General features: G+C 51.6%; 1 protein-coding gene across 2 annotated transcripts in view; it reads left to right on the top strand.

Moving 5' to 3' along the window:
- TRAPPC9 (trafficking protein particle complex subunit 9) overlaps positions 1-13,136 on the top strand; it is a 562,730-nt gene that overhangs the window by 118,789 nt on the left and 430,805 nt on the right. For both annotated transcript variants that reach the window (XM_070075538.1, XM_070075537.1), the window contains one exon: positions 10,117-10,243. In XM_070075538.1, the coding sequence (XP_069931639.1) occupies positions 10,117-10,243 (127 nt within the window). The remainder of the gene's footprint in view (positions 1-10,116; positions 10,244-13,136) is intronic.

Raw genomic sequence — 13,136 nt, 5'->3', positions numbered from 1 at the left:
TAGTCAATAGATTCTAATTATTTATCAGTATTCTAAAATTATTTTTATTAAGGATTTTTTTATTGGGGCCTGCCTGCACTGTGGCACAGTGGATTAAGCCACCATCTGCAATGCCACCATCCCATATGGGCACCCATTGGAGTCCCAGCTGCTCCAGTTCCAATCCAGCTCCCTGTTAATGTGCCTGGGAAGATGGCCGAGGTGTTTGGGCCCCTGGATCCACATGGGAGACCTGCAAGAAGCTCCTGACTCCTGGCTTCATACTAGCCCAGCCCTGGCTGTTGTGGCCATATGGGGAGTGGACCAGCGGATGGAAGCTCTCTATCTATCTCTCCCTCTCTCTCTGTAATTCTGACTTTCAAGTAAGTAAATGAACAAACGTTAAAAAAAGAGATTTCTTCATTTATTTGAAAGGCAGAGTTAGAGAGGAAGAAAGAGAGGAAGAGCTCTTCCGTCTGCTTACTCACTCTCTGAATGGCTGCAGTGTCCAGGCCAGGCAGAAGTCAGGAGCCTGGACCTGCATCTGGGGCTCCCTTGTGGGTGGCAGGGGTCCAAGGACCTGGCTGTCTCCCACTGTTTTCCTGGTGCATTAGCAGAGAGCTGGATCAGAAGTGGAGCAGCCGGACTGCAACCGTGCTCATGTGGGATGGTGGCATTGCAGGCAGTGGTTTAATTCGCTGTGCCATGCTGCCAGCCCCAAGTCTTTGTTACTAAGGTAGTTTCTCCATCTGGATATTATGTTAAGATCCGTAGAAATACTTAATTTCCTAGTAGTGCTTCTCACAGATGATTAAGTAATAAGCTGACAACTTCACGTGATTGCCTTGCAGTTTGGTGGAACATGTTTATGCACTTGAAAGGAACAAGGAAAATATTTAGTCTCTTGATCTACTTGAATGATTGCTTCTCAGGGCCTGCAGCCTGTCGTATGTAAATGAAGTGATCGCAGACAGGAGCCGCTGCTGCCGGGAGGGAGGGAGGCAGGGCTCATCCCTGTTTACCAGTGTTCCGCGAGGGTGCAGGTGTGTCGCGGCCTGTCTTCACGGTGGTGGCACGCGTCTTCCTCACTTCGTGTGGTGGGACCGCCACGCCACAAGGACATATGTGCAGAGTCCAGGAAAGCCGAGTGGATTTTTCTTGCCCATGTAAGGTGCTGAACTCGCTGGCTGTGGTGGGTTGGCTGTTTCAGGATATCTGTGTTTTCTTCCACACTTTACAAGTTGGGGCACCACGGGTGGGCAGTGTGACAAAAGGAAAAGCGGAGCTCATGGCTCCGAGTCTGAAGAACCTCAGGAACCCCGTGAAAGCCATGTCACCTTTCCAGGTCTGTGAAGTGGGCGCTGTGATGCCCAGGGATGCACTGTGCACTGGGACTGGAACGGGCTTGACGGGCTGGCCTAGAACCTCAGCTCTGCTCACGAGCTGTGTGACCTTGGGAAAGGGACTGGGTGTCTCGGGGCCTAGTTGGATGGTCCCTTGTGTGGGGCTGGGGATGGTTTTGTACTCCGTGGGCGAGTGCAAATTCTGTGTGAGGCAGAGCTGGGGAAGCCCCTGGTGGTACACTCATCCTGGGGGTCCTGCCTGGGTACCCACTGAGCAGCGCTCAGGACCGAGGAGCCCTGCTGCTCATCCTGCTCCCACCCAACTCTTCGTGTTGCCTGGGGTCCTGCACCTGCTGTTTGCTTTGGAGATGACAAATGACCACACCTCCTTCCCGTCACATTATGCCCATTTCTCTTCTTTCCAGAGAACAACCCCCCCCCCACCCGTTGTCTTTTTTTTTTTTTTTAAGATTTATCTTATTTATATTTAAAAGACAGAGTTAGAGAGAGAGAGAGAGAGAGAGAGAGAGAGAGAGAGATTTTTCCATTACCTTGATCATTCCCCAAATGGCTGCCATGGGCAGGGCCAAGCTGAAGCCAGGAGCCATAGATTTCTTCTGGGTCTCCCACGTGGGTGCAGGGGCCCATGCACTCAGGCTGTCTTCCACTGCTTTTCCAGGTGCATTTGCAGGGGCGGGATCAGAAGTGGAGCAGCCGGGACTTGAACTGGCGCCCGTGTGGGATGCTGGCACTGTGGGCAGCGGCTTTGCCCGCTTTGCCACAATGCTGCCGCCCCCCCCCCCCATCACCTTCTTGAGTCCTGAACCTGTAGGGTTCTTTCCACCCTCATTTCCCCACTGCCCTTGACCTCTGTGTTTCCCAGGTGTCGTCCTTGGGCCCCGCATCTTCCTTCTGTCACCTTCTTTAGGAAATGCTGTCTCTGCTGGTCTTCCTGGTGCTTGGGGGTCCTCCCTGTGCCCCGTGCGCTTTTCTGTGGCTGTGCCACAGCTTTTGTGTGCTCTTCATCTCCTGGTGGTCCCTCGGTGCCCCTGTCGCAGATGGGGTCACCTTGACCTTCGTCTTCTGTACTCCTGCCTTGCTCAGGGCTTCTCCCAGTCCAGAGCCGTTCCCTTTGGTGTCAGCCCTGTCTCCATCTTTGTCTTCAGCTCCTGTGTCCATTTGAACATTGAATCGTTTTGCTGTAACTCACTAGTGATAAGGAAGTTACTTAGGTCTGTGCATCTTGGATCTCCAGAGCCTTGTACTGTGCTCGGCACCCCACTGTATCACAACCATTTTTTAAAAAAGATTTATTTATTTATTATGAAGGTCAGAGTTATATAGAGAGAGGGAGAGACAGAGACAGACAGACATATCCCCTCTGTTGGTTCATTCCCCATATGGCCACAATAGCCAGTGCTGGGCCAGGCCGAAGCCAGGACCAGGAGCTTCATCAGGGTTTAGCAGGGGCCTGAGCACTTGAACCATCTCCACTGCTTTTCCCAGACCCATTAGTAAGAACTTGATCCAAAGTGGAGCAGCTAGGATTTGAACCGGTGCCAATATGGGATGCTGGTGTCACAGGTGGCGGCTTTACCTGCCTCAGCGCCGGCCCCACTGTGTGACAACAGTTGGTGGTGTAGATATTTGGCTGGACTCACACCTAGGTGTTTCCCCTGTCCCCCATTACCTCCTGCTTCTTAGACACTCCGTGATTTCTGTCTGAGCATCGGTGTGTTGCCCTGTGTGGAGGCTTGGGTTACTCTCCCTGTGTGGTGCTCTGGCTTTGCCCAGGGTCCCCGTGATGGCCCTACGGTGGGTCCCTGTGAGAGCTGGGCGTGTGTCTCTTCAGCTCTGTGAGACTGCTGAAGACTCCAGGCTGCCTTTGCTGAGTGAACTGGTGTTCTTTCAGTTCTTGCCTGGGCTTTGGTGTCAGTGTTTTGCATGGAGGGGAGTACGCCCTCCTTCTCTGTCTTCTGGAGCACTCGTCTAAGCGGTGAGCTTGGTAACACTCCTCCTGGATGTGTGATGGGACTTCGGAGCGAGGCCGCCTGGGGCGGGACGCTCTTTCTGGGAGTTTTGATTACAGATTCAGATTCTTTAATGAATGCAGGGCTGTTCAGACTGTCAGTTTGTCTTCTGTCATTTTTCCCTCAAGGAATTTTCCTGTTTCACCAAAGTTGTCAAAATTGTTGGCATATGGCTATTAATTTTTGCTTAATATCCTTTTTAAAAAAAGATTTATTTAGAGAGAGAGAGAGAGAGAGAGAGAGAGAGAGGTCTTCCATCCGATGGTTCACTCCCCAGTTGGCTACAAGGCTGGATGGAGCTGTGCTGATCCGAAGCCAGGAGCCAGGAGCTTCTTCTGGGTCTCCCATGCAGGTGCCCAAGGACTTGGGCCAAGTCCTTCTGCTTTCCAAGGCCATAGCAGAGAGCTGGATCGGAAGTGGAGCAGCCGGGTCTTGAACCGGCGCCCATATGGGATGCTGGTGCTTCAGGCCAGGACTCGCTGCACCACAACGCTGGCCCCCTTAATATCCTTTTAATGAGCATAGTATCTGTGCCCCTTTATCCCAATTTAGATGATTTGTATTTTTCTCCTAGGGGATTTATCAGTTTTATTAATTTTTCTTCTAAGAACCAATTTTTGACTTTGTTGATTTTTAAAATTAATTTGTATTTTCTATGACATGGACTTTTGCACTTTGGGTTTAATTATAAGATTTTTCTAGCTTTAACAGTGAAGACACAGATCCTTGGTTTTCAGCCTTCCTTCTCTCCTAGGATAAACACCCAAAACTGCAAATTTCCCTTCAGTACTGCCTCAGGTACAAGTCACAAGTACCAGCAGGTTGTGTGTTTGTTAACAGAAATGTTTTTAAATTGTCATTTTTGGCTTTTTTTCGACCTGTTTTGTGTGTGCTGCTTAACTAAGAGGTGTTTGGAACTTTGTAGATGTGGTGCTGTTACTGGTAACTCTCAGTACTGTTAGGTTAGCGGGAAGCCTGTGGCCCCAGTCTCCAAGGACGGGGACTTGCGTGCTGGCGGAGCAGCGGCCCAGCCTGCAGGCGCTGTGAGCGTCGGAGAAGAGCGTGCGTCTGCAGCTGGGGCTCCGCCGTCCTGTGTCGCTCAGTCGCGGTTGCTGTACGTCCTCTCTGCTCTGCTGACCATCGTTCTCTCAGTTGTTTCACAAGGCCTCCAGCTTTGGAGACACTGTGACTCTGTTCTTCCCGATTTACCTACTTAAAATAAAGGTCCGCGTGTCTGTCTGAGGCTTACAACATGGTTTCATGACTCGCCTATGAGGGGCCTCCAGAAAGTTCATGGAAAAATGGAATTACGAGGTAAGCCTGTGTTAATGCGGACATGTTTGAAATCTATACATATGTAATGCATTTATATATATATATATGTAAATGTGAATTTTTCCATGAGCTTTCTGAGTACTCTTTGTATAGGTAGTAAAATGGCTACTAGAGTGGAGTGGATTAACATGTCATCTTGATGTGGGCAGTGAATATCTTTGTGCATTTGGTATTTTTAAAGATTTATTTATTTATTTGAATGGCAGAGTTAGAGAGAGAGAGAGATCTTCCATCTGCTGGGTCACTCCCTAAATGGCTGCAGTGGTTGGGGCTGGGCCAAGCCAAAGTTGGGAGCCAGGAGCTTCTTCCTGGTCTCCCACCTGGGTGAGGGGCCCAAGCACTTGGGCCATCTGCTGCTTTCCACGTGCACTGGCAGGGAACTGGATTGGAAGCACAAAGCCTGTACCTGAACCAGTGCTCCGGTGTGGGATGCTGGCATCACAAGAAGTGGCTTTGACCCACTGTGCCAGAACCCCGGCCCCTTGAGCTCTTTTTTTTTTTTTTAACTTTTTAAAATTTTATTTATTTTTATTTTATTTTATTTTATTTTTGACAGGGTTGGACAGTGAGAGAGAGAAACAGAGAGAAAGGTCTTCCTTTGCCGTTGGTTCACCCTCCAATGGCCGCGCGCTGTGGCCGATGCACCGCGCTGATCCGAAGGCAGGGCCCATGGGGTGCAGGGCCCAAGCACTTGGGCCATCCTCCACTGCACTCCCGGGCCACAGCAGAGAGCTGGCCTGGAAGAGAGGCAACCGGGACAGAATCTGGCGCCCCTACTGGGACTAGAACCCAGTGTGCCGGCACCGCAAGGTGGAGGATTAGCCAGCCTAGTGAGCCACGGCACCGGCCCCCTTGAGCTCTTTTTAAACATGCCACATGTAAATGAGATCATGCAGTGTTTTTCTTCCTGTGTCTGGCTTATTTCACACAGCAAGTCTTCCAGTTCTCTCTGTGCTGTGGCAAATGGCAGGATCTCGTACTTCTTTAAGGCTGAATAGTATCCCGTTTCTCTCTCTCTCTGTTTCTCTCTCTCTCACACACACATGGTTCTTTATTCACCCCCTCACCAGTGAGCCTGTTGGTTGTTTCTGTGTCTTAGCTGCAGTGAACATGAGGGTGCACATATCTGCACAAGGCCGTTCTCCCTCTTTGGGTCGGTAGCTAAGGGCGGGACTGGAAAGTCTACTTTTAAGTTTCTTTGGGAGCCTCCGTGGAGTTTTCCCAGCCGCATTCCCACCAGCCGTGTGCTGGGACTCTCTTCCCACGCAGACCAACAGTGCCATTTGTGAGAATTGAGCGTCAGTGTGGTCCCCGCTTGTTAGCTGACAGTCCGGGTCAGATCCGGGAAACACTGTTTCAGCTGGGATCCGGCCTCAGCCTTGCTTTCACCTCTGCCTTCTTCACTTTGCTGCAGAGAACAGGGGCGCGTTTGCTTGTCCTCGACCTGTGGTCCGCCTGTTTAGAAAACCGCACCTGGCCGGGTGCCGACGCGGCTGTCTCGCGTGGATGCTGGGGAGAAGCAGGCGTGAGCTGTGACATCCTGACGTGCTGGCGTTCTCGCCGGCGTCGGCTCGTGGAACGGCAAAATGGCCTGGGAGCCGCTCATGGTCGGAAGCTCTGGCCGTCGGGTTTCCTGCTGCTTAGTGAGGCGACAGCTCGTTTTCATTGAGAATGCTCTGTTTTTCTGTGTGAATTCTTTAATTTCTGGGGTGGAAAAATTGAGTTTCAAAGGCGTTAGATGCTCTGTCTACAGTCTCTGGCAGATACTCTGGTCAACATGGACAGGATGTATTGGATTTTAGTGGAATAATGAGTGTCCTCCTCCCACTGACCGGAGTCTCTGGGGTGAGAATCTGGGTGTGTGGAGCAGATGTCAGCGGCCGCTGCGTGGGGCCTTGTGCCCGCTCCCCTTTGTCACATGGGTACCTGGGCAGATTGGAACAGGAGGTTGCAAGCCGACCCTGTTTCTCTGTGCGACCCGGAAGAAATCATGTCCTGTCCTTCAAAATGTTAAAGGAAAAAGGAATTAAAAGAAAACTTTGTTTCAGTAAAAAATATTTTTGAGATTCATGAATAGATTTTCCATAATACACGTTTTTCATGAGCTTTTTTTTTTTTTTTAGATTTATTTTATGTATTTGAAAGGTGAAGTTACAGACAGAGGGAGACAGAGAGATCTTCCGTCTGCCTGTCCTCTCCCCAAGTAGCCACAATGGCCAGGGCTGGGCCAGACTGAAGTCAGGAGCCAGGAGCTTCTTCCAGGTCTCCCATGGAGATTCAGGGACCTAAGCACTTGGGCCAACTTCTGTTGCTTTCTCATTAGCAGGGAGCTGGATCAGAAGTGGAATAGCTGGGATTTGAACCAGCAGCCGTATGGGATGTTGGTGTTGCAGATAGCAGCTTCACCCACGACACCACAACGCTGGCTCCTTCATGAACTTTTTGAAGCCTCCTCAGCTGAAAAAAATCTTAAAAACAGAGGCACAAAGCATAGTAAGGTGCATCTCCAAATGTAAGCCACCGAAATTCACTAGTTACCAAGCTTTTTGTGTATTTATTTTATCTGTTGCTTTTTTTGTTTGAGTTATTTAAAAGAAAATCCTGGCCACATTATGTCATTTCACATCTTCATACTTTAGTATGCCTCTAAAAAATGGACATACTCTTATATTACCACAATGTTAATATCATAGTTAAAAATTAATGTTTAGGGACTGGCACGGTGGTGCAATGGGTTAAGCCTCTGCCTCTGGCACTGGCATCCCATATGGGTGCTGAACATAAGTCTTTAAAGAAATTAGATTTTGGTAGCACTGATACCCATGCATAATGAGATTTTCCAGATTATCCTTGAGCTAGTCTATCATGTTCCAAAGGGGATAATAAAGCCTCCCTCCCTTTTGTTTCAATAATAATTGAAGAATTTTTTAAAAAGATTGATTTATTTATTTGAAAGGCAAAATTACCAAGAGAGAGGTGGAGACAGAGAGATCTTCCATCCACTGGTTCACTTCCCAAATGGCTGCAGTGGCCAGGGGTGAACCAGGCTGAAGCCAGGAGCCAGGAGCTTCATCTGGTCCCCCATGTGGATGCAGGGGCCCAAGCACTTGGGCCATCTTCCATTGTGTTCCCAGGCCATTAGCAGGGAGCTGGATCGGAAGTGGAGCAGCCAGGACTTGAACCAGCGCCTGTGAGATGCTGGCCTGCAGGTGGAGGCTTCACCTTCTGTGCCACTGCACTGGACCCTCTCTTTACCCCTTCTTTTACAGAAACTTTGTGGGAAAGTATCATGTACCTATTTTGTATAAAAAGTATTGAAGTTCTGTAAATATACCAAGATTTATTGCCTTCAAGTTTTTTTTTAAAGATTTGTTTTTATTTATTTGAAAGACAGAATAACAGAAAGAGAGAGAGACAGAGAGAGATCTTCTGTCCACTGGTTTACTCCCCAAATGCCCTTAATGACCAGTGCTAGGCCGGTTGCAGCCTGGAGCTCCGTCTGGGTCTTCTGTGCTGGTACAGAGGCCCACAGACTTGGGCCAGCCTCTGCTGCTTTCTCAGGCACATGAGCAGGGAGCTGAATTGGAGGTGGAGCAGCTGGGACTTAAACCGGCACCCATGTGGGATACTGGCGTTGCTGGTGACGGCTTTACCCGCTATGCCACAACGCCGGCCCCTCCTTCCAGATTCTGTAGCCTGAAGAGCACAGCATGGTACTTGGCCTGCATTAGTGCTCAGAAAATGCAAGGATGGGCAATGGCCAGGTTTTCTTCCCTTTAAGGAGTTTGTGTCCCGAAAGCCATATCTTTACTTGTGAACCTTTAAAAAAGAGTTCACAGTAAAATCACATATGCTGTGACCACATCCACCGTTTTCTGAGTTGATCTGTGTGTAGGCCAAGGGAGATAGTGAGGGGCCCTGGCCTCCAGATTCCATTCTTGAAATGCCGCTTCCCACGGAAAGAGCTCAGGGCTCCATGGAGAAGGGATTCAGTTCTAGGTCAGGGGCTGGGGACGAGCCAGAGGAACGGAGGCTGTCGATGAGAAATGGGCACAAGGACCACCCCAGAGAGACTCCTGCTGGCCAAAGGTGGTACCACTTGAGCAGCACAGAGGTGGCAGCCAGTCAGATCATCACCAGCGCCCGTCTGCTCGTCATGGTGCCAGTGCGCACACAGCTTGGAACTGATGGACTCCGGCTCCTTCCTCAGTAAAGCGTCTTCCGCACCACGCATTGGCCCTCCTGTCAGTGTCCTGTGTTTCAGGATCCCCAAACGCTTGGTGGGAAAACTGTCCTCCCCCGTGGACAAATTCTGGGCTGTAAGCGCTGCACACAGCATCAGCCCCTCTCTGTCCATTTTCTGACATTTACTTTGGTGCAGCAGGATGCTGATGGCGTTATAGTTGTCACTGGTTAGATTTATTCAGTGCTGGTTTCTGTGGGTCACCGTTGTTTGGCGCATTATCTCATTTTATCATCGGTGATTCCTTAGCTCCTTGCTGCAGCAAAACGGCTCTCAGCAGGGTTGAGTGATGTCCCTTAAAGGATTGCGTGAGGAATGGGGAAGGACCAAGCCATTTCTTCAGGCGTGGGTCTGACTGCCCTGCCCCAGGCCCCTCCCCACGCAGACCCCTCTGCTGCTGTGGTCCTTAGGATCTGTGCCTTTCCCTTCCATGGTGACTTTGACCTTTGAGGCCAGAGGCCTTGCCCTCCTCAGCCCCACTCACCCCCAGCTCCTTCCTTAATCCTTTAGGGAGACGGCCGCACATGCATTTAACTGCACTTGGTCTCCATTTTCTTCATTTGGAAAAGGGGGCTGATAACGCTCCTGTCTTGAGTCGGTGCCCGGTCAGCTGCTTCTGGCGTGGGTGTCAGGAGTCTGAATGTCCATGTGCAGCCTGTCCCAGACAGCAGGCTCACGGGCATGGTGGTGCCGCTTCCCTCCTTCCCTCCCTGCTGATGAGAGGGACGGGGTGAGCAGGACAGCGCTCTTTATCTCAGAAAGCTCTGCATTCGCGCAGAAATGCTGATTTCTAATTATTACTTGCTTAAACATCTGTCACACAGAACAGACTGTAGACTCCTTGGGGACGAGTCTGGCGTCCAGCCTGGCCCCTTTGTGACAGCTGGGAAAGTGCTGTTTGGTCGCAGGCACACTCTTCCTCCCGTCCTGCCTGCTGGCTGCCTTGGAACTTGGTGCGGACGCGTTTCCTGGGCCAGTGGAAACCTCGTCGAGGAGCCTGCCTTGATGTTGCCTCCATCCTTAGGCCCTCACGTGGAGCAGCTGCTGCTGGATGTCTGGATCCACGAGGGACGCCCTGCACAGCCCTCGCCTCCGTGTCCGAACCTGTCTGCCGCGGGGCGCTCAGGACACACCGCGGCTGCCCGTCTGTTTATGAGCCTTTATCTTGTGTTTGTGTTCTCTGCAGAGAAGAAAGATGTGACTCAGAGCCTGGAGAACTACACCTCCAAGTGTCCTGGGACCATGGAGCCCATCACCCTCCCGGATGGCCTCACCCTGCCCCCTGTGCCCTTCACCAAGCTCCCCATTGTCAGGTAAGGTGGGCGGGGCTTCCCCCACCCCATGTGTAGAGATCTGGAGAAGAACTTCCATGCTTTCCCGGCTGACAGCCATCCTGGGACGTGTGGACGCGAGAGCCCAGGCCTGTGGCGTCCCACAGTGACCCCAGGCACTTGCCTGTTTAACGGCAGAGCCACATCCGGACCCAGGTCTGCCTGGGCTGTGACTGAGACCAGTGTGACCTCGTCACTCTCCTACCTACAAGCTTCCAGTCAGCTCCTTTTTCTCGGGCCACGTGGCCCAGCAGCACAGGAATGGGAGAAACTTCTGGAACACGCCAGCAGCTTTCCGGCCTCGGTGCCTTTGCACGCGCTCTGCCTCCTCCTGGCATTCGTTGTCCCTGACTTTGGTGTCACTCATTCCTTTGTTCATTTATTTTAGAGAGATTTTTCTTTCTACGATTAATTCGAGAGGCACAGAAATAGAGAGAGAGAGAGAGATACGGATTCTGTCCTCTGGTTCACTCCAAATGGCTGCAGTGGTCTAGCCCAGTCCTGAAGCACAGAGCCAAGACTCGGTCCAAGTCTCCGACAGGGGTGTCGGGAACCCCATCACCTGAGCTGTCACCACTGCCTCCTGTGGTCTGCGTTAGCAGGAGGCCGGAGTCAGCTCGGTGTTGAGCCCAGGCACTCGAATGTGGGAAACAGGCACCTTAAGTGGTGTCTTGACCACTAGGCTAAATGCCTGCCTCCCCTCCCCGCACCGTGCCTGTAGATTCACAGCCAGCTCTGTTGCCTTCTGGGTGCAAAGCCAGTCCTCTGGTTTCGTGGTACATTCGTCACCTCCGTCCTGGCATTCGCCATCGTGTGTGGTCCAGGAATTGCCTTCCCATGTGACTGTCTCTCCTGCCGGGTCTAGACTTGAGACGGTGGAGGCCTGTGACTCCTACAGAGTGGGCACCTGTAGAAATGGATGAACTGACCTCAAGTGATTTCCATGTCCCTGACCCATCTGAAGACTGTAAAGAAGCTTGGACATGGCTTTGCTGCTGATGCGGGTGCTGTGACCCTAGGTGTCTGTGGAATCACTCAGTCTTCTTGGGGTTGGGCTGCTGGTCCCCGCCTGCCCCCACATTGAGAACAGCCCTAGGGCATGAGGCTTCTGTGAGCACCTCATGCAGCAGGAGTGTGTGGCGTGGGGCTGCTCAGTGTCTCTCTCCCCGCAGCTCCTTGAAGGCAGGTGTGGTGTAGCCAGAGCTGAGTGACCCCCAGAGCTGGGCTGGCAGGGCACCTGGCACACATATTCCTGGCAGGCGTCCAAAGGGCACTCCTGAGTGGCTGCTCAGCTGGAGCTGGCCAGGGCAGTGCCCACAGGCTGGGCTGCAGCCTGAGGGCTTGCTCTGGCTGCCACTGGCTCTGTCTCGGGAGGGATGTGCAGCAGTGAGGCATGGGTGGGCCCGAGGAGAGCGCAGGTGCTCCGCCGTGCCCCCTGCCTGCTGGGAAGGGGGGGCTTCCTTGTGGGCTTCTCTCTAAGGCGTCGAGTGGAAAGTGTTTGATTTGGGATTAAGGGCATGATTCTTTTTTTTTTTTTTTTTTTTTAATAAAAGACTAGAAAAGCCTTTCTTAATTTTTATCTGCATCGTGGCTTGGATCATTTTTAAATTTAGAAAACCTTGTATAATAGAGCACTCTGCACTTCATGGAACGTTCTGGGCCTTTGATGCGAGCAGGCCTCTCATCAATGGAGCTGGAAAGGGCTGTTCCTCACAGGGCATGGCCACCAAGAGGGGACTTGATCTCCCAGAGACGCCGGAGGGGAGGGAGGCTGAGCTGTCCAGGCAGCCCTGGAGCTGAGACTTGAGGCCTTGGGTTTGTTCTCCACTAACCTGGGGCCTTGGACAAGGACGTAGCCTCTCTGAGCTTCGCTCTCAGGTTTCCCACAGGCTTAGAAATGGCCCCTTCACGGGCTGTTTGGTTTTATTTCGCCATGGCGCCTACATACACCAGCACCAGCATAGTTCCTGGCCCATAGAAACACTCAGTGAATCTCTGTTGTCTTTTTTTTTTCTTTTTTTTAAAGTTTTTTTTTAAATTTGTTTATTTGAGAGCTAGAGTTACAGACAGAGGGAACAACAGAGAAAGGTATTCCAATCACTGGTTCATTTTCCACATGGCTGCAGTGGCCAGAGCTGGGCTGATCTGAAGCCGGGAGCCTCTTCTGGGTCTCCCATACAGGAGCAGGGGTGCACTCATTTGGGCCATCTTTCACTGCCTTCCCAGGCCATTAACAGAGAGCTGGATCAGAAGAGGGGCAGCCGGGACTTGAACTGATGCCCATGTTGGATGCTGGCCCTGCAAGTGGAGCTTAGCCCACTATGCCACAGCACCAGCCCTTTGTTTTTCTTTTTAAAAGATTTGTTTTTCTTTTTTAAAGATTTATTTGTTTGTTTGAAAGGCAGACTTAGAGAAAGAGAGTGGTCTTCCATCCGCTGGTTCATTACCCAGATGGCCACAACAGGCTGGGCCAAGCTGAAGCCAGGAGCAGGAGCTGCATTCAGGTCTCCCACATGGTGACAGCGGCCCAGATTCCTAGGCCATCCATCTTCCACTGGCTTCCCAGGTGCTCCCAGCAGGGAGCTGGGTCAGAGGTGGAGCGGTCGGGACTTGAACCAGCACCCAAGTAGGATGCAGGCTTTGAAGGCTGCTGCTTAACCCACTGAGCCACAACGCTGGCCACGTTTTCTTCTTCTTGGAGACATTTTTATGCCCACACTTCCCAACAGTGCATGGATCACGTAGGCCTGGTGTGGTGTCAGAGTGACAGCAGCAGCTCCCTGCCTCGCATCCTCATCGCACAGTGTCCAGGAAAACAGAAGGAAAGGTGGGGGCCATCCTCCCAGGGGCCTCGACAAGTGTCGCTGTGCTTTCC

Source organism: Oryctolagus cuniculus, chromosome 6 (assembly GCF_964237555.1).
Source record: "Oryctolagus cuniculus chromosome 6, mOryCun1.1, whole genome shotgun sequence".
NCBI lineage: Eukaryota > Metazoa > Chordata > Mammalia > Lagomorpha > Leporidae > Oryctolagus > Oryctolagus cuniculus.
This window is presented reverse-complemented; position numbering and strand designations above follow the sequence as displayed.